This window comes from Exserohilum turcica, assembly GCF_000359705.1.
Source record: "Exserohilum turcica Et28A unplaced genomic scaffold SETTUscaffold_1, whole genome shotgun sequence".
Taxonomy (NCBI): Eukaryota; Fungi; Ascomycota; class Dothideomycetes; order Pleosporales; family Pleosporaceae; genus Exserohilum; species Exserohilum turcicum.
This window is the reverse complement of record NW_007359914.1, coordinates 662,035-683,281: the sequence shown is the minus strand read 5'-3', so window position 1 is coordinate 683,281 and position 21,247 is coordinate 662,035. Positions and strand designations below refer to the sequence as shown.

The following is a 21,247-nucleotide window of genomic DNA, read 5'->3' as shown; positions in this document are numbered from 1 at the left end:
GGCATACGACTGACTGGTTGCAGGGTTTTCCTACCAACGCTTGATGTAAAGCCATGACTCAGAGCTTTTGGTACTAGATTGTCAGTGAGGGCTAACGTCTAGTGTATGGCTAGTGAGTGTGTCACTTGAGGAGACAAGAAAGAAAAAAACAGCCCCCCTCCCCCGACCCATCTCGTTCCCGCTGCCCAAAAGATGATCTTAGATAAGATTTCCACAGAACAAGCATCGCAAGCTTCCCAGAGTATACCAGGCGGGTCATATTACTCAGACTGTAGGTGCAAAAAGGTTAAAAGCAGAGAGTTCTATGAAGATCCGCAACGATTAAGTTTTCCTTGCGCAAAAGAGAGAGAGAGAGAGACACTTGCGAACACTGAGCTGGCGAGTAGGTGGTAACCCACGCCGCCGAGAGGTTGTCCGGGAATAACAGCCATCATTTTTCGAGTGCATGAGACATACTGCGCTTATCGTAGTTGGTTGACGTGACATGTCTCGCAACACAGCGAGAGCGAAAGAGAGAGAGAGGGGCTGGGTATCCAGGCAGTGCCTGTGTGCGGCTTTGTCGCCATGGCAGACCCAACTTGCAGCATCACATCACCAGATACTTACAAGCCTCATCACGCACAAATCTCCATTTATCCACCGCATATATCGCACCACCACAATCACACGAACTCCCGTTATCTCTCGTATACATCAGCTATCGCGCGGCACCCATCGGAAGCCTACTTACTTATCTCTCTCATATTTTTCCGTCCGCCCTTCCCTCCGCGCAGCCTCATGCGCTGGCCCATCCCGAAAAAAAATTAAAACTATAACACATACGGCGGAGCGGAGTGGGTGCGCGCGCGCATGAGTGTGAGTGAGAGAGAGAGAGTGTGTGTGTGTGTGACTCAATAACTCGTGCCGTGCTGATACGAGCGCGACTATCGATTGTCGATAAAAAAAAACGAGGCGGCAGAATTACCGCATCAAGTCATTCCATTCCGTTCAGGGCGATTACGGGGTTGCAGTATTGGTTTTTTTTGGTCTTGCCTTGCCCTTGCTGCATAAGCAGACAGACAGGTGGGTGGGCGGCAACATTCGGCTACGGCAAAAGTTATTCGTCCTACCACTAAGCGGCTATCTAGCCTACTACTTAGCAGGGGTCTGTATTAGTAGGCTTAGCTAAAACATTAGTAGTATTTTCTATTACTTCCTATAATATAGCTAAACTATAGTAAGTTTTAATATATAAAACTAACTAGTATATTAATAGAAATTTAGTAGTATTATATAGCTAAAATAAAAGTTATAAAAGTGAAAAAAAGTAAAGCTTAGAAACTAGCTATATTACTTAATTTTTAGTATTCTATATAGCCTAAAAACTAGCTTAAAATGAGCTTTTAGCTACTTACTAAAAAAGCTATATCTAGTATAATATAATAATTATATTAGCTAACTATAAGAAAGCTTTTAATTATCATTATACTTTTTCCTACTTAAGTTTCGTAATAAATTTATGTAAAAAAGCAAGTAGTATAAAAAATAAAAATATTATATAATAACTGAGTTGTTAAAGTAGCTAAAATAAATACTTAAAAGCCTATTTTAGAGTCTAATTATAAAGCTTTCATAAGTAAGGCTAACGTGGTTTATAAGCGAGTTAGTCACCTAAGCGAGTTAGTCACTCCCCACTAGCGCGTTAACGTTAACACGTTATTACAGTCTTTTATTATAGTTAATAAACTATGATAATATACTAAATTAATTATTAAAATTGCTACTATTACTTGCACTATCGATCTTAACTGCGCAGGTATAAGCGTTATATCTAGTCTGCTGGCAACGCCTACACCGCTGCTCTCCTCACACCCTCTTTAACGCACTCTTACTATTACTATAACCGCTACCCGCCTATTTAGCTAATACTTCTTGTACTTCGCCTATATTAAGAGTCTCTTCTATCTATACGTATCGCTACTTACAGCTCTTACGCTTATTTGCTATATCTAGAGCCTCTTAAAAAGTAGCTACTTCCTCCCTTATAAGCGTTATCTTATATACTATTTACTAAGCCTCTTTACTTAGCTATACAACCTTCTTATTAAGAGAATTTATGAAAGACCTAAGGTAGTTTTTTACTCTCTATTAAATAAGAGTACTTTAAGCCTTAACCTTACGCGCGTTGCGTAGTGTCTGCGCCTACTAGATAGCTACTTATTGTAGTAATTGTATAAGTGTCTATACTACTATATTAAGCTTAGATAGCACAGCCTATAGGTTATGTAGGACTAGACTAGCGCCTCTAAAGCTAGCTTAGATATTCTCCTTTGTAATAGACTGCTTAAAAGTAGTCTTGAAGGCTAGTAAGAAGGTCTCTTTACTAATATAGTAGGTGCGGTTGCGTGCTAAGCCTAAAGTAGCGTTGCTATACTTGCGCTTTAATAGCGAGAAGTAGGCAACGTTAAAAGGCTATAATAGGTAAGATAAGTGCGCAGGCATATAGAGAAGCATAATATTCTTCTCCTTACAAAGATCTTAGAAATTAAGAGAGTAGTAGCTTTCATAGCTTTTTATAATAAGTAGTTAATACCTACCTATAGTAGAGCTATTTATATAGGTATTAAAGTACTCTAACTAAGTAAGACTAAGCTAATTACTTATCTAGCTATTAGGACTAACTTTAAGAACCTAGTTAGCAAGCAAATTCTTAAACTAGACGTTAATAAGCACATTACTTATAAAGATAATAAAGAGTAGTATTTAGTAACCTAACGCGCCTACGCCTTAGATTATAGTAACCTACTTATAGTTACCTAGCTATATATACTTCTTTTTCTTATATTCTTTTTGTAATAGGCGGGCCCAACGGGCCGAGCGTACGACTACTTACGCCATCCATAGCCAAAAAGGCAGTAACAAGACTTCAAGCTTCTTGAAGTCCAGGTAGTCGTATAGATATACTCGATCACACACACACTTTAGGCGTAGCCTCTTACACTTTTAATACTATAATAACTACTATAATAAAATCTTACTTATTATAAAGCTAGTTTTATTAATGTTATAGATATTATTATCTATGATACCCTACTTCTACTTTATTACCTAGACTAAGTTAAACTAGCGCTCGATAGCTACTAGATTCTAATAAGTAGCTTGCTAGTAATTATACGGACAGCTCTAGCGCGTATAGAGCTTAAAAGTCTACTTAATAAAGTTATTAACCTAGTTCTTACTAATAAAGTCACTACTACGCTTTTTTAATAGTTTATTAGCTATTACTTAAATATTAAGCTTTATAGGCGTAAATCCTTACGTACACTCTTGAAGAATACGCTTAACTATAGCCTCCTCTTTTAGCTTATTTAGACACTTTAATTTTAGCTTATAGTTACGTTAAAGGCGCTTTTTAGCGCGTTAATTAAATCGAGTTCTTTATAGGACGTTATAGATAGTAGTAGCATAGTTTACACTCTAAATACAGTATAACTAAATATTAAAAAGAGTAAGTTAAAGATTAAATTTAAAATATATTAATAGATAGTTATATTGTTGAGATATTACGCGTTATAGTGATAAAGTTAATAGGCTAGTAGGGCGTTAGCGACTCGCTTGGGTTAGCCACTCACTTGTGAACCACGTTAGTAAGTACTTTTAGCTTTACTAGTGTAACGGGTCGAGTCCTATTAGACTGCGCACGCAACTACAACACGCCCACCGCGCCAAAAAGGCTGGCACAAGATATCAGAGCTGCTGATATCGTTGCGTAGTTGATACATAAGATAGCCACCGCTATCTGTACTGTAGCGGGCTACCTAGCCCGTTACAACTAGTAGTAGTAAAGCTAAAGTAAGTATAGTAATTAATATAATAACTTACTAGTTTATAGTAATAATTATCAAGCTAATATTACTCTAAGTATACTATTATAGTCTTTAAATACTACTTATAAGCTACTCAGTTAGTATAATCATCAGCTTTTAATAGTAGATTAAAAAGCTTCAAATAAAGCTTAAAGAAGTTATATATTACTTAGTGATTAACTTAGATTTTACTTACGTAATTATTACTAAACTTAGTAAATTTAGTAAATAGCTTAAGCTATAAGTAACTTATAGAGTCTTCATTATAATACTACCAATAAACAATAACTATAGGCTTATTAAATACTTCTTTGAAGATATTAAGAAATACTTAATTTTAATTACTTAGCTAAACCCGTAAAGTAATTTTTTTTATTCTAAATAAGTTTCTAAAGTAGTATAGTATTTAGCTAAATAAACTTTATTTTAAGTATAAATAAGTATAATACTTAAGTATATTATATAACTATACTTATTCAAACTAACTAAATTAAGTAAAAAGTAATTATATCTGTCTATTCTATATATATAATTAATCATAAGTATATTTAGTAACTTTTTAGAAGTCTTAGAATAGTATAAGTGAGTAAACATAAAATAAGTAATATAGTTCTTAGTATTAACACTATACCTAAAAATATCTTAAACAATTTTAGTATTTTTCAAAAATAGCACTAGTAAGCTAGCGTGATAATTTTAACTAATTAAATAATTAATATTAGGTATTTGGATATTTATATGCTTGAAGAAACTTAGATACTAAAAAACTATTAAAATTATCACTTACTAAAACTAATAGCTATTTCGCTTTATTTTTTCTAATAATAAGCTTATATAAGTATTTAGCCTTAGTTTTTCACAATAACAAACTATAAAATAGTTTTTAATATATTACCATAATATAAAAATCTCTTAAAACTACTTATATAGTATTTTTATAGCTCAATTTGAGCTTTATAATATAGCTTAAATTAATTTTAGCTTTTTAGCTAGTACTACTACTAGCGCCTTTGAATAATTTTCTAAAAATACTTCAATATTCTCTACTAGTAAGTGGTTTTAAAAAAAACTTGTTTTTCTTTCATCTTTTACTAAATTTTTTAATGAAAGTAGTTTTTGATTGAAATCTAAAAACTTGTTTTAAAGCTTTTTTTTATAACATTATACTAGCTTATATACTTAATACAGTGCTATCTTAAAGCTTTTCAGCGTTACTTACGTAGTTATATACTATAAAAAGTTAAATTTACTTTTACTTTTTTACTTTTTTTAACTCTATAGAATAATATATTTTCTTTAATACTTTAGCTATAGATTTTATTTTTATAAAGCTATCATATAGTAATTTTAGTAGTAAAGTATACTCTTAAGCGCGTATTAAAGCTTTTTATATGTTACTAAAATTATTGCTTATAATACTATGAAGCTTACTATAAGCTTTATAATAAAGCTTATACTCATTAACTAGCTAAGTATACTAAAGTAAGAAACTATTAGTAGTAATAGCTTTATAAGCTAAAGCCAAAGTAGCTTTTAAAGCTATAAGCTTATTAAGCTTATTAAAGTTACTTTATCTACTAAAGCTATGAAAATTAGTATTAAAGCCTTTTTAAATAGATATATCTTTACTAAAGTCTAACTTAATTATATAGTAATTTAGCTATTTACTAGTCTTAAGAATATAAGTGATATTATAACTTAAAAGTAATATAGTAATTAAATAATATTAACAATATTTTAATAATCTATATATATTATATAGTAATAGTATGAGTGCCTTAAAAGCTACTAGCTTACTTAAAATAAAAATACTAAACTTTTATACTAAATAAATATCATTTAGTTACTAATTTAGTTATGATATTTAGTACAAAATTCTTGTATTATAGTGCTAACTTTATATAGTTTAAATGCGCCTACACTAATGTAGACCCCTACTAAGTAGTAGGCTAGATAGCCGCTTAGTGGTAGGACGAATAACTTTTGCCTTCGGCTACTACCAATGCAATGCACCCCATGCCCATGTGAGTGTAAGCGTGTGTGCCTGAGCCAGTGGTGCATTAGCGTGAGTGTGTAGAGAGGAGGGGAGGGGGGTTGAGTGATTGGTGGCCTAATAACGTGGTTGTTGCATGTCGATCTGGTTTTGAGAATGACACTGAGTCTGACACTGGTTGTTTATGGCGCGGCGCCACTAATGTCATGGCTCACCGCACCTCGCCATGTTTTTTTGTTGTTGTTGTTGTTGCTGCTGCTCACGTGATGCAGAAGACGAGAGAGTGTGGGTGATGAAACAAAGAAACACTTTGAAGGAGTGACAAAAGTTAGATTTTTCAATTGCCCTGGTTAGCGTTTGTCTATGTAGTTTTACTTTAAAGATTACTGCCGGAAACCCCCTCCCATCCACATGAGAATTTCCGTCGCCAAAAAAAAAACCACTATCCGCCCCCCCTCCATTGTATGAACCATAAAAAGCCGTGTATAAACAAAAAAACAATTGCAAAAAAGACACTAACAAACTAGGTACCAATGGGTCCAGTTCTGGACACAAAAAAAGGCAAAAAAACATTCTTCAAAACGCCGTGGGCTGTGCAAGGTTCAAGGAATGACGTTGCTCCCGCTATACAATGAGAGCGTTTTACATACAGCTTTAAATAAGAAGATAGCTGCGTGATGATAAAAGAGACCTTTGCCGCCATTAAAAGTTAATTATTGCTGAGGATGAAGAGAAGGTGAAGGCGTTTACAGTCAAATCATGCGACGTAAAGACTTTAGTTGGCGTAGCCGTAGCCGTAGCCGCCACCGTAGCCGCCACCGTAGCTGCCGTAGCCGCCGGTAGGGACGGGCGTGGGCGACGATGAGGTGGTTGGGTAGGACGCGGAGCTGTGCACGGGGCTGGGAGTGCCAACGGGGTAGCCGTTCATGGGGCTGGGCGAGGAGGCGACGTAGCCAGTGGACTGAGGCTTGGAGGTGGGAGTGCCGGCAGGAGGAGTGGCGGGGATGCCGTGCACAGGGCTGAAGGTGCTAGCGGGATAGCCAGTGTCGGGGCTGGGGCCGGGCACGTAGCCAGTGGGGTGAGGCTGGCCAGCAGTCGAGCTCGACGTGGGGTACCAAGGCTGGTTGGAAGGCTTGGGCTTAGCACCAGAGGGCTTGGTGCCTGCGGGGGAGGAAGAGGGCGGGTAGGGAACGGGAGTGTATCCGCCTCCCTGGTAGACAGTCTCAGTCTCAGTCTGGGTGACAGTGACAGTCACAACAGAAACAGCCGGGCAGTTGGGAGCAGGTGTGACGATAGGAGAGCCAGGGTAAGTCTGAGCTGGGTGGCTCTGCGCGGGCTGGTTGGGCTGAGGAGGTGGCACAACTGGAGTGTTCTGAGGTTGGCCAGGTTGGCTCTGTGCGGGCTGGGAAGTGGTTGCCTGGGGGGTTTGAGAAGTTGGCGTGGGGCAGTTGCCGTTGCATCCAGGGATGACGGTGGTGACGGTGATGGGCACGTAGGATGGAGTGAGGTAGGTAGAGTAGACAACCGAGTGGCGGTCGGCCGTGCCAACAGAAGTGGAGCATGGCACAAACATGGTGCTGGTCTTTGTGATGACGGTGGTGATGTCTTCAGTGTGAGGCGCGGTCGTGGAAGACGAAGAAGCGGCCGAGCTGTGAACATCAGTGGAGTAAACCCAGGTCGTCTGAGTGGCCGTAGAGCTGATAGGAGTAGTAGATGCGGGAGAGACGGGAGTGGAGCTGGAGACCGGAGCGCTCGATCCAGGAGTAGAGGCCGGGTAGCCTGGCGAGCTTGCGGACACGGTAGTATGGGTCGAGCAAGGAGTAGAGCTTGGCGAAGGGCTCGATGCTGGAGAGCTCACAGGCGTAGAGGCGACTGGAGAAGGGCTGGAGACAGGGGAGCTGACTCCAGGAGTTGAGGAGCTGGTCGAGCAAGGAGTAGAGCTAGGCGAAGGGCTCGACGCTGGAGAGCTCACAGGCGTAGAGGCGACTGGAGAAGGGCTCGAGGCTGGGCTCGCCCTCTGGATACGTCTCTACGCCCGCAAGCTCCCCAGCCTCGACTCCTGCGTCAAGTGCTCCGGTCTCCAGCCCTACGCCAGTCAGCTACCCGGCCTCGAGTCCTTCGCCCAGCTCTACTCCTTGCTCGACCGACTCTACGAGCTCCCCAGCCTCGAGCCCTTCTCCAGTCGCCTCTACGCCTGTGAGCTCTCCAGCATCGAGCCCTTCGCCAAGCTCTACTCCTTGCTCGACCGACTCTACGAGCTCGGTGTTACCATGGGGTACCAGCCATATTGAGGAGCAGCAAAAGTCGAGCCGACGATGGCGGCAGCAACAAGAGAGTACCGCATCTTGAGAGGTGTGGTGGTTGTGCTGCTATCTGGCGGTGCGAGGTTGTCGAGAGGCGAGATTAAGTATTATGGTTTCTAGAGATGGGCACTGAAGTGAGTGTCGGTCTGGAGAAAGACGGGAGGGAAAGCGAAGGTGTGATGGTAGGATGTTGGCGGTAGTGGTGAGGATGGATATCTTGGGAGCGAAGGCCTCAAAGTTTTATACCACATGGCCTTGCAGTGTCCGCCCGGGCTGACGTCGAGATGGCTCTCGCTCGTCCAGGGCGACGATGGCACCATGCAGAGGCACGCTCCACACCCGCTCCACACGCCGGCGGGCACCGCTTTGTTGGGATACGACAGTCGATAGCGTGAACATCCCAAAGAGTAACGTCAGCACGAAGGGTTGCATGGACACGCTCACAGCCCTACCACTCGACTACCGCTCAACCGTCGTGGCACTAAGGGCGTGGGCGACCGTTGGTGGAAGGCTATTTTAATCCCGCGCTAGGCCGCTTTGGGCGTCGCCGGGCCTCGGCCGGCGTACAGCGGCACGTCTGTCAGAACCCAAAGTCGACCATGTCCAGGTCACTCCATCCACCTCATCCGATGCCGCCCCTCCACTCGCTCTGGAGAGGCCGCCGTCTTGCCCGCCCCCCTGCCCTCCGCCGTGCGACGACGAGTGACAGCAGACCAGCCATGTCCGGTTCCTGAAGATCGGCCATGCTGGCATGCTGCCCTGCTCCACCCCGCCCACCGCCCGCCATCTATGCTTCATCTGGCAGTTGATAGCGGTCGAGTCTCGGTTCGCTTGGTGACGAGCTTCCTCGAGAGCCCCTGGTCGACAAGTTTGCTGACCAAAACAAGCGACGCCACAATGCTTACTTGCAGTGGGACACTATATTTCCACTTGGACGTCTCGACGAACTCTGCCCACACGACACCAGCAGCGCGCCCGCTGACCAACCGACTCAGCAGCCGTGGCCAGCACCGCCACGCCTGTGCATGGCAATCTCGTACCTACAGTAGTTCTATCCGAGTGGCGCTGTGCTACAAAGAATAGCCACCATACGACTGCCATGACGGGTTCCATGGCCTTCCACGCGACAACCAGCACCCTAGACGCTAGCCATGCTGCTAGCAGGCCCTTAGACTTCGCGCCTCGTATTGAACCACAAGCACCCAATGACACGGTCAGTGGCATGGGTCCGCCTGGGTTGGGTCAAGCGTCAACCTGGACAGCCCAGCAGCCACCTACGTACATCAGCACAGCGACTGGCGCCAGGCTACTGGTGCGATGCTACGCTGGTGATTTGCTCTTTGGTGCTAGCCCACCGGGCCTGGACGAAGTTTGTTGCCGTTAAGCTTCTGACATACACTTTCGGCCACTTTACCATGGCACGAGCAACAAAGTTATCGCCGGCACTGCTTCCTCTCGGCCATCTGACAGTCATTGTCATGTGATTCTAAATATGTCTATTGTTCCTATGGCTGTGCGCTATTCTTACAACACCACGGTATCCTGGGAGCCCGGTTGAGCCATCCCATGATCCGACCAGCAGCCTTGTCACCATCGTGTAATCGTTTACGAAATTGCCGGTAGAGAGAATGGTATTCTGGTACACATACTCATTACTCATTACACACTACACTACACACTACACACTACACACTACACACTACACACTACACACTACACACTACACACTACACACTACACATTTTGCCCCCGACTACATACGACTAGTGCGAAAAGGCAAAGCACCATGCAAGCGCAAATGTAACCTCAGGTGCACAAGGCGAAAACGTGTCGATATGAACACACACTCACCCACCCCTCCCCCCCCCGCCTCGCATTTTTTGCATTGATACAAAAGTGCACAACACAGCGTCGGGCTCAACTCCGCAACTCCGCCAGAAAAAAATTCAAAGGGCTGGGATCAATAAATCTTCGTGGGCATTACCCGTGGGTGATTGACACAGGCATCAGCATGATCATTGCCACCAAGCCGCCCATTAATAGAACTTGACATGACAGGCCTAGGCTGTCCCGGTCCCGGTCCTTGTATGCTACTGGAAATGCCACCGAGTCAGTCCCGTCCCAACTGTGCTTAGCGCCGCACCTCCCTTTCCACATGAGGCCTGACGTTTATGCTGGGTTTCTTCCCGCCCGCCCGGATGGCCCGTATACTTGACAATGGCGGTATAAGACTGCGATCATTGCGCTGGTCCACCCTGGGTCCTGTAAGCCCTTGCAGGCCTTTTTTTTTGCCTTTTCCCTCGCCGTGCTGGGCTACTAGCTGGTGCAGGTGCACGCGAGAGGGCGTGTGCGAAAACGGGCCGATCCCGTGATGCTGCTGCTATCGTTGGCCTGCCGCTTACTTTCCTTACCACTAATATTACCACTGACAAGTTATTTCTGCCAGCGACACCGCCATTGTCCTTCTCAACAACTTGTGGTAAAAGCTAACTTGACAGTTTTTCGTATATGCAAATGATTAATGCAATCCCTTGGGCGTGCTGCTAGTACTAGCGATAATCTTTCCGGGCACTGACAGTGGTGCAAGAGCAGACACAGAGAGTATGCGTTGTCCAAGTTACAAAGTGTACTTGGTGTATTCTGGTTCCGTTCATCCCCTGCGTTGTTGTCCGAGAAAAAGCTTATTTCGAGGCTTTTTTTTCGGATGTATGTGTGTGAGAGAGAGAGAGAGAACATGTCAGAATAGGGAAGAGGATCAGAGGATCAGGAATAAAAATGACAGCAACCACAACAACAAACGGGTAAACAAAAACTAAAGAGAAAAAAAACAGACAAAGCAAAGATTCCCACACTCTCCAAGACATGCACCCATAACCCAACCCACCCACCAATTACCCCCCCCCCCCCTGCTCCTCTGTGCCGCCCCAAACCCAGTACCTTAACCCCGTGCCTGACCCAAACCCAGCACCAGCACCAGCACATACTCGACGAGCATCTCGACCGCAACCCCCAAACTCTGCAGGACGGCCGCCATTCCACAGGGCCACCGCTCTGCCAGACCAACACGCCGCACCGCCCAATGCAGTTGTTCACACAGCGCGGCCAGCCTATCTAGGTCTACACTACCCGCATCACTGCCATCAATACACTCAAGCAGCACCGCTAACGTAGCCTGAACACGCCTGTCCGGTCCCTCATGCACCGCTCCGCAAGCGGCACACGGCGGGTGCGGCAGCGCGAGATGGCTGGAAGCCGCCGTGCTTTGGGCGACGACAGCAGTAGTAGTAGTATCCGTAGTATTAGTGGTAGTAGCAGGGGGAACAGACTCGTCGTAGGTAATACTGGTACGACGGGGAGTAGGTGGAGCGGAAGGGTTAGGGCGGCAGAATGGGAGGCTGAGGTGAGGGGGTACGTGCCAAATGCCATTTGCGAATATTACCTTTTCCCAGTCGTCGTTGCTGGTGCTGGTGCTGGTGCTGGTGGGAACGTCATAGCGCGTGTGGTGGGATGACGAGGTGGAGGGCGAATATAGGCGCTTGATATTGTTATCCGGGTGGTTTACCGCCGATAGTAGTGGTGATGGCGGTGGTGGTGGTGGTGTGGTATGGGCCACTGACTCGTCTTGCACTGCAGAACGCAATAGCATTTCTTTCTCGGGAGAAATCGAATCCGCTGGTCCTACCACTCTTCCACAGTGCTGCTCTGCAACTACTAGGCTTGAAAGCGGAGCCACTGGCACGTCCTGCGCCTGCACTGCTACTATTTCCGTGCCTCGTTTTCGGGGCTGCCATGTTGGGCAGCTGGAGTCATGGAAACCATCAAGTGGGTCCTCGCACTGCGATATTTCTGGTCGCCTTCCTTGTTGAGAGGCGCTGATGGGGCTGCTGCTCCGAGTGGAAACGCGAGGAATATTAAGTGGCGTTGCGTGATAATGGGGGTTGCTTTTCAAATACGAAGTGCTGCTGAAACCCGCGTCAGACCTGAGGTCATCTTGGCCGTCAATGTCTCGGGGCACCATGGCCGGATGCATGTCAGGCTCGTTTTCGCTGGGTACCGCGAGCAGCTGGTCCAGCGCTATGTAGGCGATGCGCTGCTGAGTACCGGTATCCATGTAGTGCTGCAGTGAAGACGGATGACTTGCATATGCAGTGTCTAGATGCATTTCACCGATTTCCAGAACGTCGTCTTCGTCGCTGCTGTTAAAAGGCTCCGAGGCTGTGCTAGACGGGGATGAGTAAACTGCGTGATACTCGTCGAGGAAAATCCTATCCAGCTCCTCCGCCGTCATTCCACGCGTGTCACGTCCGGATTCCTCGGGCTCAGTGTCCACAAACTCGTCGAACTCGTCCCAGGATGTCGTTGGAATCTCCTCAGCCATACCATCTTGATCCAGGACATCCGCGTGAACCAGCTGATCAATCAGATCAAAAACACACTGCGCCGTCGGGCGCTGAAGCGATAACCCAAACTCGGCTTCGTTTTCCGCCAGCAGGAAATTCTCACCAGGCAGCCGCAGCGTGTCGAGATTTTTGTTTAGGCAGTTGTACCAGTCCTTGTAGTAGTCGTCGAGAAACGAGACTGAGTCGTCGTACAAAGCCTCGACGTCGCGGTCGTATGTAATGAATGCTGAGCGAACGTTGATGTTGGTGAGATGCTCGATTCCAGGGAGAAACTGTGACCCAGGCACATGAGGAATCCAGTCACACTCCAACTGCTCTGGCTCAGCGTATTCGTGTCGCCGCTCTAGCTGTTTCACTGCTGGATAGTCTTGCTGCTGCAACCCGCTTGCCGTCTCTGGCGCCGATAACAGCGTATACGTCAACTGGCGCCCTTCTCGTCTGAGCCCATACTCAACCTCTGTATCTGGCGTCCGCTGCACAGGTCTCAAAGCCAATTTCCCCAGCATTTCCACGACTTCGTTTCCAGCTCCATCTCCCGCAACCACCGGCACAACTTCCATCTCGCTTTCCGGCAGCAATTCCGTCGCCACCATCTCTTCCCGTGCACAGTACGGCACAGATACTTGATCATACCTTGGACGTGCAATCCGTGTATCCCAGCAAAACCTCTCCTCGGTTTCTACCATCCCAGGGATTTCCGCATCAAACAGAACCTCGGCGTAGTCGCATTCATCTAGTAAGGTCAGCGGAGCAGAACGCTGCTGCACCGCGCTCTCTGACACCGACGTATCGCGAAACCGGCGCTTCCAGTCTTCTTCCTTCTCATCATCACCATCGACCACGGAATCCGCACGCTCAAATCCACATGCTGACGTCGTATCTGTTTCAGCTGCCTCAGCAGCAACCTCGTCGGCATCGGTAACGCTGCTCATGTCGTCAGCGTAGTATCTTTCATCGCCCACGCGGCGGTACCGCTGTGCCAGGGACATCCATACGGGGACCACTGGTGCTAAATATAGGTGTCTGGTGTTGTGTGTGCGGGTGGGGGTCAGGCGTCGGCCTGTTGTGGCGGGGGGTGTGTAGCGTGTGTGGAATGTCATTGTGCGGGTTCGAGGTGTATACTGGATGATGGAGGGAGATGTGGGTGTGCAGACATACGCCGACTTTCTCCCTTTCTCTCTGTGTGTGCGTGTGTGCGTCTGTATGTCTGTCTGCGTGTCTCTCCGTATCTGTGTCTGTGTATGTTAGAACCCCTCAAGCAACCCTCCCCCTCTCTTTTCCCCAATCCAATCCAATCTAATCCCACCTCCACCACGTAAATTCTTCAACCAAAACCTCTCCAAAACTCGTCGTCGTCGTCCTTGAAATTGAGTGCTAATCCACTCAATCTCTCAATCCTATGTCTGCGTGAGCCAATACACACGTGCAGAACGTAACTACCATTCCCAAGAACCATATGCAACCCAGAGGGCGCGTGTCCGTTTGACTTTATGCACTAACCGGATATCAAGCATTGTTTAGCTGTGAACATTTTTGTTATGTCTCCTTCTTGTTATTCTCTTTGTTCGCTGAAAAAGTGTGTATATACAGCAATGCAGCATAGCAGTGTATATTCACAGTGCCATTACACATATCCTGCAAGAACGCGATTAGATGCGTGGGGTCTGATATACCGTAACCTGCAGTAGGAAATGGCATGTGTAGTAGTAGTAGTAGTAGTAGTAGTAGTAGTAGTAGAAGTAATGGTGATGCAATTTACCCTTTTTTCTGAGTTCTTACACTCTACCTACTTACCAAAGGCACCCCAAGAAATTCCATTTCTTAATCTAACCATGCATTCAGGAACCTCATGCGTGTAGATGTGTTAGTCACAATCCAAACTATCATATTTCCCCTTTTTCATTTTTCGTCCCCCCTTTCCCCTTCTCTCATCTTCTTACTATCCATCCATCCATCCATCTATCTATCTATCTATCTATCTATCTATCCATCTATCCATCTATCCTCCTCCTCATTATCATCATCGTCTTTATCAACTACAGACCTTGTCCAAAACCCTCTACACTACTCCCTTACCCTCCCTCCCTCCCTCCTTTCTCTCTCTCTCTCTCTGTGTGTGTATGTGTCTAATCCACTCTTATTCTTATCCTCATTCCCAATTCCCAATCCGCTTAACATAGCAGCCAAGAAAGAGAAAGAAAAAAAGAAGAAGAAAAATAAAGGAACTAACAAGTACGCAGAACAACAACTCACATTCATCTCTTTCCCCTTGCCTTTGCCCTCTTTCTCTTTTAAACGTTCAAAAAAAACACCCCCCCACCCACTTCTCCCTACCCCTAACATCTCTACACAGAGCCAGAGCCATACCAGAGCTTTCATTATCCCCCCCCACCCCCCACCTCATATTCCACCTACCCGCATTCTTTTCTGCTTTCTTTACAAGCTAATCTCACTTACTTACTTACTCCCTTCGTCCATCAAGACTCAGACCTCTACAGTAGTCCCAAAAAAAACAAAAAGTCTTCATCTGTATATACATACTCGACTCCAGCCTAGTACTTTCCGTATCCAGCTCATCCTCCGCCTCCTACCTAGAAACCCTCCTTTTATTGATTCATCCATCCATCCATCCGTCCATCCATTCATTCATCCATATTCAAAACAATTACCAACGCCGCCTTATTCCAGCGCTATCCAGCATTACATAATCACGAGAAAACGCTTGGGAGATAAGCCTAGCAAAAAAAAAGAACTATTTTACGGGGGGAGGGGTGGGGGTGGGGAGTGGGGGGAAACAAAATGAGTAAAATAATGAGTAAGAGTGATTTTACCCATATTACTACTAGGTAGGTATACTAACCAAGTGTTGAGAGCGATAGAGAAACTTTTACTGCTTACAGCTTACAGGGGACGCAGAAAAAAAAAGAGAAAAAAAAGGAAAATGAAAAAAAAGGTGATGGATGGGGAACAATCGACTTGATTGATTGAGAGAGATAGAGAGAGGTTGAGAGGGAGAGAGAGAGAGAGAGAGAGAGAGAGAGAGTCAGACAGACAGAAAGAGATGAATTACTCGTTAAAAGGAATAGAGAGAGAGAGAGAGAGAGAGGAAAAGAGGGATAAGTAAAAAAGTAAAAAAAAAGTAAAAAGAGGAATTGGGGTTTTTTTTTGTTATATTCAATCTGTACGACAAGAAAGACACTACATAACTATATATATATATATATATAGACTGCGTGCGACACTTGATTCATATAATACTTAGAAAAAAAAAGAATCACAGTTTGAACTTTTTTTTTTCTTAGGAAAGGAGAAAAACAGTTCGTAGCGTTCATACTGATATTTTAATCGCGTTCCAAAGCCTTTGATACATGCACATAGCTTACAACGCATATCTACACTACACTACATCACCACTCGGCCACCTCGCCCTGTTTCGGCAGCGTTGCACGCACAACCTTGTCGCAGTTGAGCAGACACAAGGGGTCAAATGCCTTTTTAAGCTGCCTCATTGCATCGACGGTGTCCTGGCCCAGCTCATGGGGTAGGTAGTCGCGCTTGACGAGGCCGACGCCGTGTTCGCCTGTGGCAGTTCCCTCGAGCTCGATGGCGCGCTTGACCATGTCGTGGACGAGGTGCGAGGCTTTTTCGTAGTCTTGCTGGCGGTTGTAGAGGATGATGGCTGTGAACATGGAGAGTTAGATGGAGCATGGGCATGGAGATGTATTGTCGTCGACTTACAGTGGAAGTTTCCATCACCAACATGACCGACTATGCTGCCCAGGAGGCCGCTCTGTCGAATCTTTTCCTTGGACTCTTCGATGATCTGCGGCAGTTTGGAAATGGGGACTGCAACGTCTGTTGTCCAGACACCCATGTTGGGGTCGCCGCCAGTCTTGGCCATGACGCTCCACAGGGCTTCTTTGCGTGCCTGCCACAGATCCTCCTTTTCCTGTTCTGATTTTGCGAATTCAAAGCTCACGGAACCGGTTTTCTTGGCGAGCGCCTGGACCTGGCTGATTTGTTCCTTGACCGAGCTCTGTGTGCCGGCAAATTTGAAAAATAGCGTGGGCGCGTTCTTCCATGTCTTTGAGGTTTGGCCTGCGTCGTTGATGCATTGCATTTGCACGTCGTCTAGAATCTCAATGGCTGCAATGGGGACGCCTCCGCCCACGACTTTGAAGACGCAATCTGCTGCCGCGCGGACAGTTGGGAATGCACATACGGCTACACTTGTGTGCTGCGGCTTGGGGATGATTTTGAGAGTAGCTTCTGTGACGAGGCCCAGGGTACCCTCGCTTCCAACAAACATGCGAGTCAGATCATAGCCTGCAGACGACTTTCGTGGCCGTTGGCGCGTCTTGATGATCTTTCCGTCAGCCAGCACCACGGTGAGCGAAATGACCCAATCCTTCATTGTGCCGTAGCGGTACGCGTTTGTGCCTGAGCAACCTGTGCCGACCATGCCGCCAATCATTGCGCCCGGGCCCGGGTCGGGTGGGAAAAACAAACCGTCTTTGGCAAGCTCTTCATTCAAGAGTTCCCATCCGACAGCCGGCTGTACAACCACATCCAGATCTTCTTTGTGTAGCTTGAGAATGCGGTCCATGCGACTAAAGTCGATGCAGATTCCACCCTTTGTTGCCGCAAAGTGCCCCTCCAGACTCGTTCCTCCGCTGTAGGGAGTGACTGGGATTTTGCGCTCGTGGCAGATTTTCATAATGGCACTGACTTCCTGAGTGCTTCCCGGCTTTACCACGCAAAACGGTATGTCGCCTGGCTGCGCTGGATGGGATGACCACGAGGAGCCGCTATGGGATTCGAGATCGAATCTGTCGAGTGTAATGTTCTCCTTTCCTACAATGTCGCGGAAGTCTGTCCATGCCGCTTCCATATTCGCCTCGGAAATGTTGTGCTTCGGGGGGACGAACTTGTCGAGCGATGCCGTGGAGCTCGCATCTGGCTTGGATGGTATGAGTTGGCCATAGTAGTAGCCTATGCCTGCTGTGAGGAGGCATGCTGTCGCGCAGTCAGTTTTGTTGCGACAGGCAGGAGTATGAGGGGTCGGTACCGAAGACGGTGGCAAAGAACTGGCCTCGGGCTGTTCTTTGCTGCAGCGACTGGATGCGAATCTGCTCGGCCTTTTCTTTCTGCACACGGTCGAAGATGCTCTCGTTCAACTGCAGGTAGAATGGCTTCTCTTGGTCGCCCGACTTCCAGCGCCTCTGCATGAATGTGCCCGCACCGGCGCTGGGTCGGCATTGTCTGCATAATGCACTTGCTCGAGCGCTTCGCAGCGCCGTGGAGCCGCGCGGCATGCTTGGTAGAGGCATTGCGACTATGCACACACGTAATTCATGTCGTAGCTGTTGAGACGGCAAATGCGGGGAGCGCGTTGGCGTGCTTGGAGCGTCGAATGATGCTGGGCGCGCCAAGACCAGGTCAAGTCGGACCCGACAGGCGCATCCCTGTCGATGCAGCATGTCCGTCACCATGACAGATGATCTCACCCATGCGCGTGTGGAGAAGTTCATGCATGGTTTGTTTTGAAGGCCATCGACTATCATCCAATCGAAACATGCCAACGTCATTGCCGGGCGTGGCGTCGCGGGCAGCTGTACATGAGATCATCACAGGCATGGGCAGCGGAAACCGGCTTGGAGAAATCGACTTGAAATTGCGAGCTCAATGGTCGAAGCCAGAGCGAGTGATCCAACCTAAAGACAGACTCTAAAACCCATTCTAGCGGCCACGTCTGCCGACGTGCCGCGCCAGGTTGACATATACTTGACAGAGAAAGGTAACGCCGGTGCAGAGAAGAAAGATGCAGAAATGATGATGTAGGTGGATCCCGGAGCCAACCTTGCAAATGCGCGCGCAAAGACAGAGTCCCCAGTGATGCCGGCGAGAGATGCAGCTTGGGCATCGGGGAGGCGTATATCGTAAGAGGCCGTGATCGTGACGCCGTGCTAAAGACGAATGACAGAAGGGAATATGGAAAAAGAAATGGCTTGGGGTATAAAGAGGGGCAACGTGTGCAAAGCCATTGGGCGCCCCCGGATGCGATGGTAAGCAATATGTGGTTTAGAGGAGAGAGACACGGCGGGTGGTGTGCCTCTCTCTCTCTCTCTCTGTGTGTGTGTGTGTGTGTCTCTGCAACATGCCTCTGCAGTGCGCGTATATGTATGCGTGGCAGTGCATGCGCGCGTCAAGCATCTACCTGCCCGACAGGCGCAGCAGCCTCGTCCGCAGCCATGTGACGAATCGCAGCCACGTGCCCTTGGCGGCGCGGCTCTTTGTGACTTTGGGTGCCGCGCACGCAGCCGCCGCCTTTTCCGGATCGACGGTGGCGACAAACTTGGGCAGAGAGTGTGAATGAGCCTCGCGATAGTCCGAGTACTGGCGGCCGCCCACCGACGGCCGCCCGCCGACAGCAGAAGGCCGGGGCGTCTTCTCGCCGTCGGATCCGGTGCGCGTGCGGCTCATGTCATTGCGGTCGGCGTGCTCCGACTTGCGGCGCTGGACGTCTTCCTTCTTGAGCTGCTTTCGATGTTCGCGCTCCTGCTGCTTGTGCGCCTCCTTTTCGTACTTGAGCTCCTTGGCGCGCTGCTCCTGCTCAAACTTTTGCCGTGCAGCGCGGATCGAGGCAGCTCTGGACGCAGGGTCGACGGGCGAGTCGCGGCCACCGCGGATAAACCGATACGTCTGGTCAAACGAGGTGCGCGAGCTGGGCGACGTGGTGTCGACCGACTTGAGCGTGTCGCCGCGTGCCCGTGGCGGGCAGGCAGGCGGCGAGGTGAGCGAGGCCGAGGATTGCGAGTAGCTGGCGGCCAGGCGGGTGTATGAGTTGTTTGTGTGGATGCGTAGGGATGTGCCCTGGGCCGAGGACATGGAACCAGATCGGCGAGCGGGATCGTACGAACTCTGTTTCAGGCGGACTTCGTCGTCGGACATGATGTCGTCGCCCTCGAGTTCACTGCCCAGGATCGAGGGTGGCGACGAGTTTGCTATTGGCGGTGAGAAGGGCTGGGGGGTCTGGCGGATGCAGGGCAGGGGGGTCGGGCGCTGCAGGCCAGACGAGGTCGAGTACTGCGACTGGTTCGAGGGCGAGCGGTGGTGTCGCTGGCGGGCCGTGACCGAGGTGAAGTTGACGTCGGATATGGAGCGCGAGTAGGCGCCATACTCGAGTATGCCCAGGCCAGTGAGGTCGTTCTCGGCGGCAGGGCGTGACAGGTCCAGGCCACTGGTCTCCTTGGACGAGAGCTTGCGCAGGTAGGGCTTGATCTTGAGGGGGTTGGTAGAGATGACGGCGGGCATGGGGCGTTGTGTTTCCAGCGTCTCGAGCCACGACTCCTCGTAGACCTTGGGCGTGTGGGAGCGGTCAAAGGTGAAGACGCCGTGGTCGGCCACGGTGCTCAAGGGACTTGCAGCAGAGGCCGAGTGGCCGCGTTTGTGGAGGCGCGCATGCCGGGCAGACATGGTGGGCGAGAGAGGAGGGGCAGGCGCGTGTTATCGAAGCATGTCAGTCTGGTGTCGACGGGGTGGTGTGTATCCAAGGGCGTGGGAGGAGAGGAGATGAGATCAGCAGAGGACAGGCCGAGGGAGTGGCATCACCAAGTCGACTTTAAGACGGGAGGGTTCCGCTAGATCCGCGGCAGGGCAGACGACGTAACAGACTGGTGACGAAAGGATTACATGGGGGGGGGGGGTTGACAGGAATCCGGGGCAGTTCCAAGGTCGGGGGGGGGGGAGGTGGAATTGACCGGACAGGACAATGGTTTGGTGCAGTCGGCCGTTGGACGCCTCCTGGGCAGGCTGGGACGGTTGCTGGGAATGGTACGCTCGCTGGTACGCTGGGTGCGCCGGGGTGCTGGCGTGCCTCGAGCGCTGGCCTCGGCTCCGAACAGGCCCAGCTAGGCTAGGAGCTCTGAAGATCGATGATGGTGCCGCAAGGAACGAGATGCATTCGACGCCGACGCGGATGTGGGTGTGGGTGTGGGTGTGGGTGTGGGCGTACTATAGGCGTAGGCGCGGGCGTAGGCGTGGGCGTGGGCGTGGTCGCGCCCTGGGGCATTGGGGGCGGGCGGTGCTTAAATGCAAGACACGGCAAGGCAGGCTGTGTGGCGCTGGATAGAGGGGAAAAGGCGCAGAGGCGACGGCGACGACAAGCACCAGCACCAGCACCAGCACCAGCACTTGAGGGGAAACAGGCCGGCTGGAGCGGAGTCGCCGTCGTGCCTTGGGCCCAGATAAGCCCCCCTCCCACACATAGACTGGCTGGCAACGCGACGGGTGGCTCCCATTCCAGTACACGCCTTCACCGCTTGCAGCCCCACGGCTTTGCCCATTCTGTCCTGTCCTGTCTCTCTCACTCTCTGCCTCTCTGCCTCTGCCTCTCCCTCGCCCGCCCCCTCGCCTCTACCTTCCCTTTCCCCTTCCCTCCCTCTCCCTCTCCCTCTCTCTCTGCATCGGCTCCTGCACCTCCTCTCGCGCCCCCGCCCCGATGCGTGCCCGCTACTGCGCAATCCCGTGGCACAGCAGCACACCGCAGTCTCAGCAGTCGTCGTCGTCGTCGTCGGCATTCGCTCTGAGCCACGCGTACTCATGAGACGTCAGGCGCCTCACGACCTGGTATGTATGCGCCGCTTAGACGAGCTGGACCTAGACCTGACCTGAGCCACAGCCTGCCTGCCTGTCCGCGCCCCAGCC

General features: G+C 48.8%; 6 protein-coding genes across 6 annotated transcripts; 1 reads left to right on the top strand and 5 right to left on the bottom strand.

Moving 5' to 3' along the window:
- Window positions 1–37: 37 nt before the first annotated feature.
- On the bottom strand, window positions 38–609 carry SETTUDRAFT_162103 (uncharacterized protein). Its single transcript, XM_008022426.1, has one exon. The coding sequence runs from the start codon at window positions 484–486 to the stop codon at window positions 322–324; it is 165 nt and encodes a 54-aa protein (XP_008020617.1). The 5' UTR covers window positions 487–609; the 3' UTR covers window positions 38–321.
- Window positions 610–6,613: 6,004 nt separating this feature from the next.
- On the bottom strand, window positions 6,614–7,411 carry SETTUDRAFT_18058 (uncharacterized protein; the record flags this gene model as incomplete). The annotated part of the gene is made up of 1 exon (XM_008021849.1): window positions 6,614–7,411. The coding sequence occupies one exon, from the start codon at window positions 7,409–7,411 to the stop codon at window positions 6,614–6,616; it is 798 nt and encodes a 265-aa protein (XP_008020040.1).
- A 231-nt stretch (window positions 7,412–7,642) lies between these two features.
- SETTUDRAFT_18057 (uncharacterized protein) lies at window positions 7,643–8,129 on the top strand (the record flags this gene model as incomplete). Its single annotated transcript, XM_008021848.1, has 2 exons — window positions 7,643–7,658; window positions 7,705–8,129. The coding sequence occupies 2 exons, from the start codon at window positions 7,643–7,645 to the stop codon at window positions 8,127–8,129; spliced, it is 441 nt and encodes a 146-aa protein (XP_008020039.1).
- A 3,771-nt stretch (window positions 8,130–11,900) lies between these two features.
- Window positions 11,901–13,473, bottom strand: SETTUDRAFT_18056 (uncharacterized protein; the record flags this gene model as incomplete). Its single annotated transcript, XM_008021847.1, has 2 exons — window positions 11,901–11,925; window positions 11,978–13,473. The coding sequence occupies 2 exons, from the start codon at window positions 13,471–13,473 to the stop codon at window positions 11,901–11,903; spliced, it is 1,521 nt and encodes a 506-aa protein (XP_008020038.1).
- A 2,377-nt stretch (window positions 13,474–15,850) lies between these two features.
- Window positions 15,851–17,900, bottom strand: SETTUDRAFT_40472 (uncharacterized protein). The gene is made up of 3 exons (XM_008022079.1): window positions 17,610–17,900; window positions 16,280–17,557; window positions 15,851–16,220 (listed from the first exon to the last, which is right to left on the bottom strand). Exons 1-3 carry the CDS (start codon window positions 17,869–17,871, stop codon window positions 15,949–15,951), a joined length of 1,812 nt encoding a protein of 603 aa, XP_008020270.1. The 5' UTR covers window positions 17,872–17,900; the 3' UTR covers window positions 15,851–15,948.
- An 854-nt stretch (window positions 17,901–18,754) lies between these two features.
- Window positions 18,755–20,017, bottom strand: SETTUDRAFT_29905 (uncharacterized protein; the record flags this gene model as incomplete). The annotated part of the gene is made up of 1 exon (XM_008021973.1): window positions 18,755–20,017. One exon carries the CDS (start codon window positions 20,015–20,017, stop codon window positions 18,755–18,757), a length of 1,263 nt encoding a protein of 420 aa, XP_008020164.1.
- Between the last annotated feature and the right edge of the window lie 1,230 nt (window positions 20,018–21,247).

What these genes read in the sequence shown, in the direction of transcription:
- SETTUDRAFT_162103 (XM_008022426.1), bottom strand. Translation starts at nt 486, where the DNA reads ATGTCACGTCAACCAACTACGATAAGCGCAGTATGTCTCATGCACTCG.
- SETTUDRAFT_40472 (XM_008022079.1), bottom strand. Translation starts at nt 17,871, where the DNA reads ATGCCTCTACCAAGCATGCCGCGCGGCTCCACGGCGCTGCGAAGCGCT. An exon ending in GTTCTTTGCCACCGTCTTCG is followed by an intron (nt 17,558 to 17,609) that starts GTACCGACCCCT and finishes ACTGCGCGACAG; the next exon opens with CATGCCTCCTCACAGCAGGC. An exon ending in TGGTGATGGAAACTTCCACT is followed by an intron (nt 16,221 to 16,279) that starts GTAAGTCGACGA and finishes CCATGTTCACAG; the next exon opens with CCATCATCCTCTACAACCGC.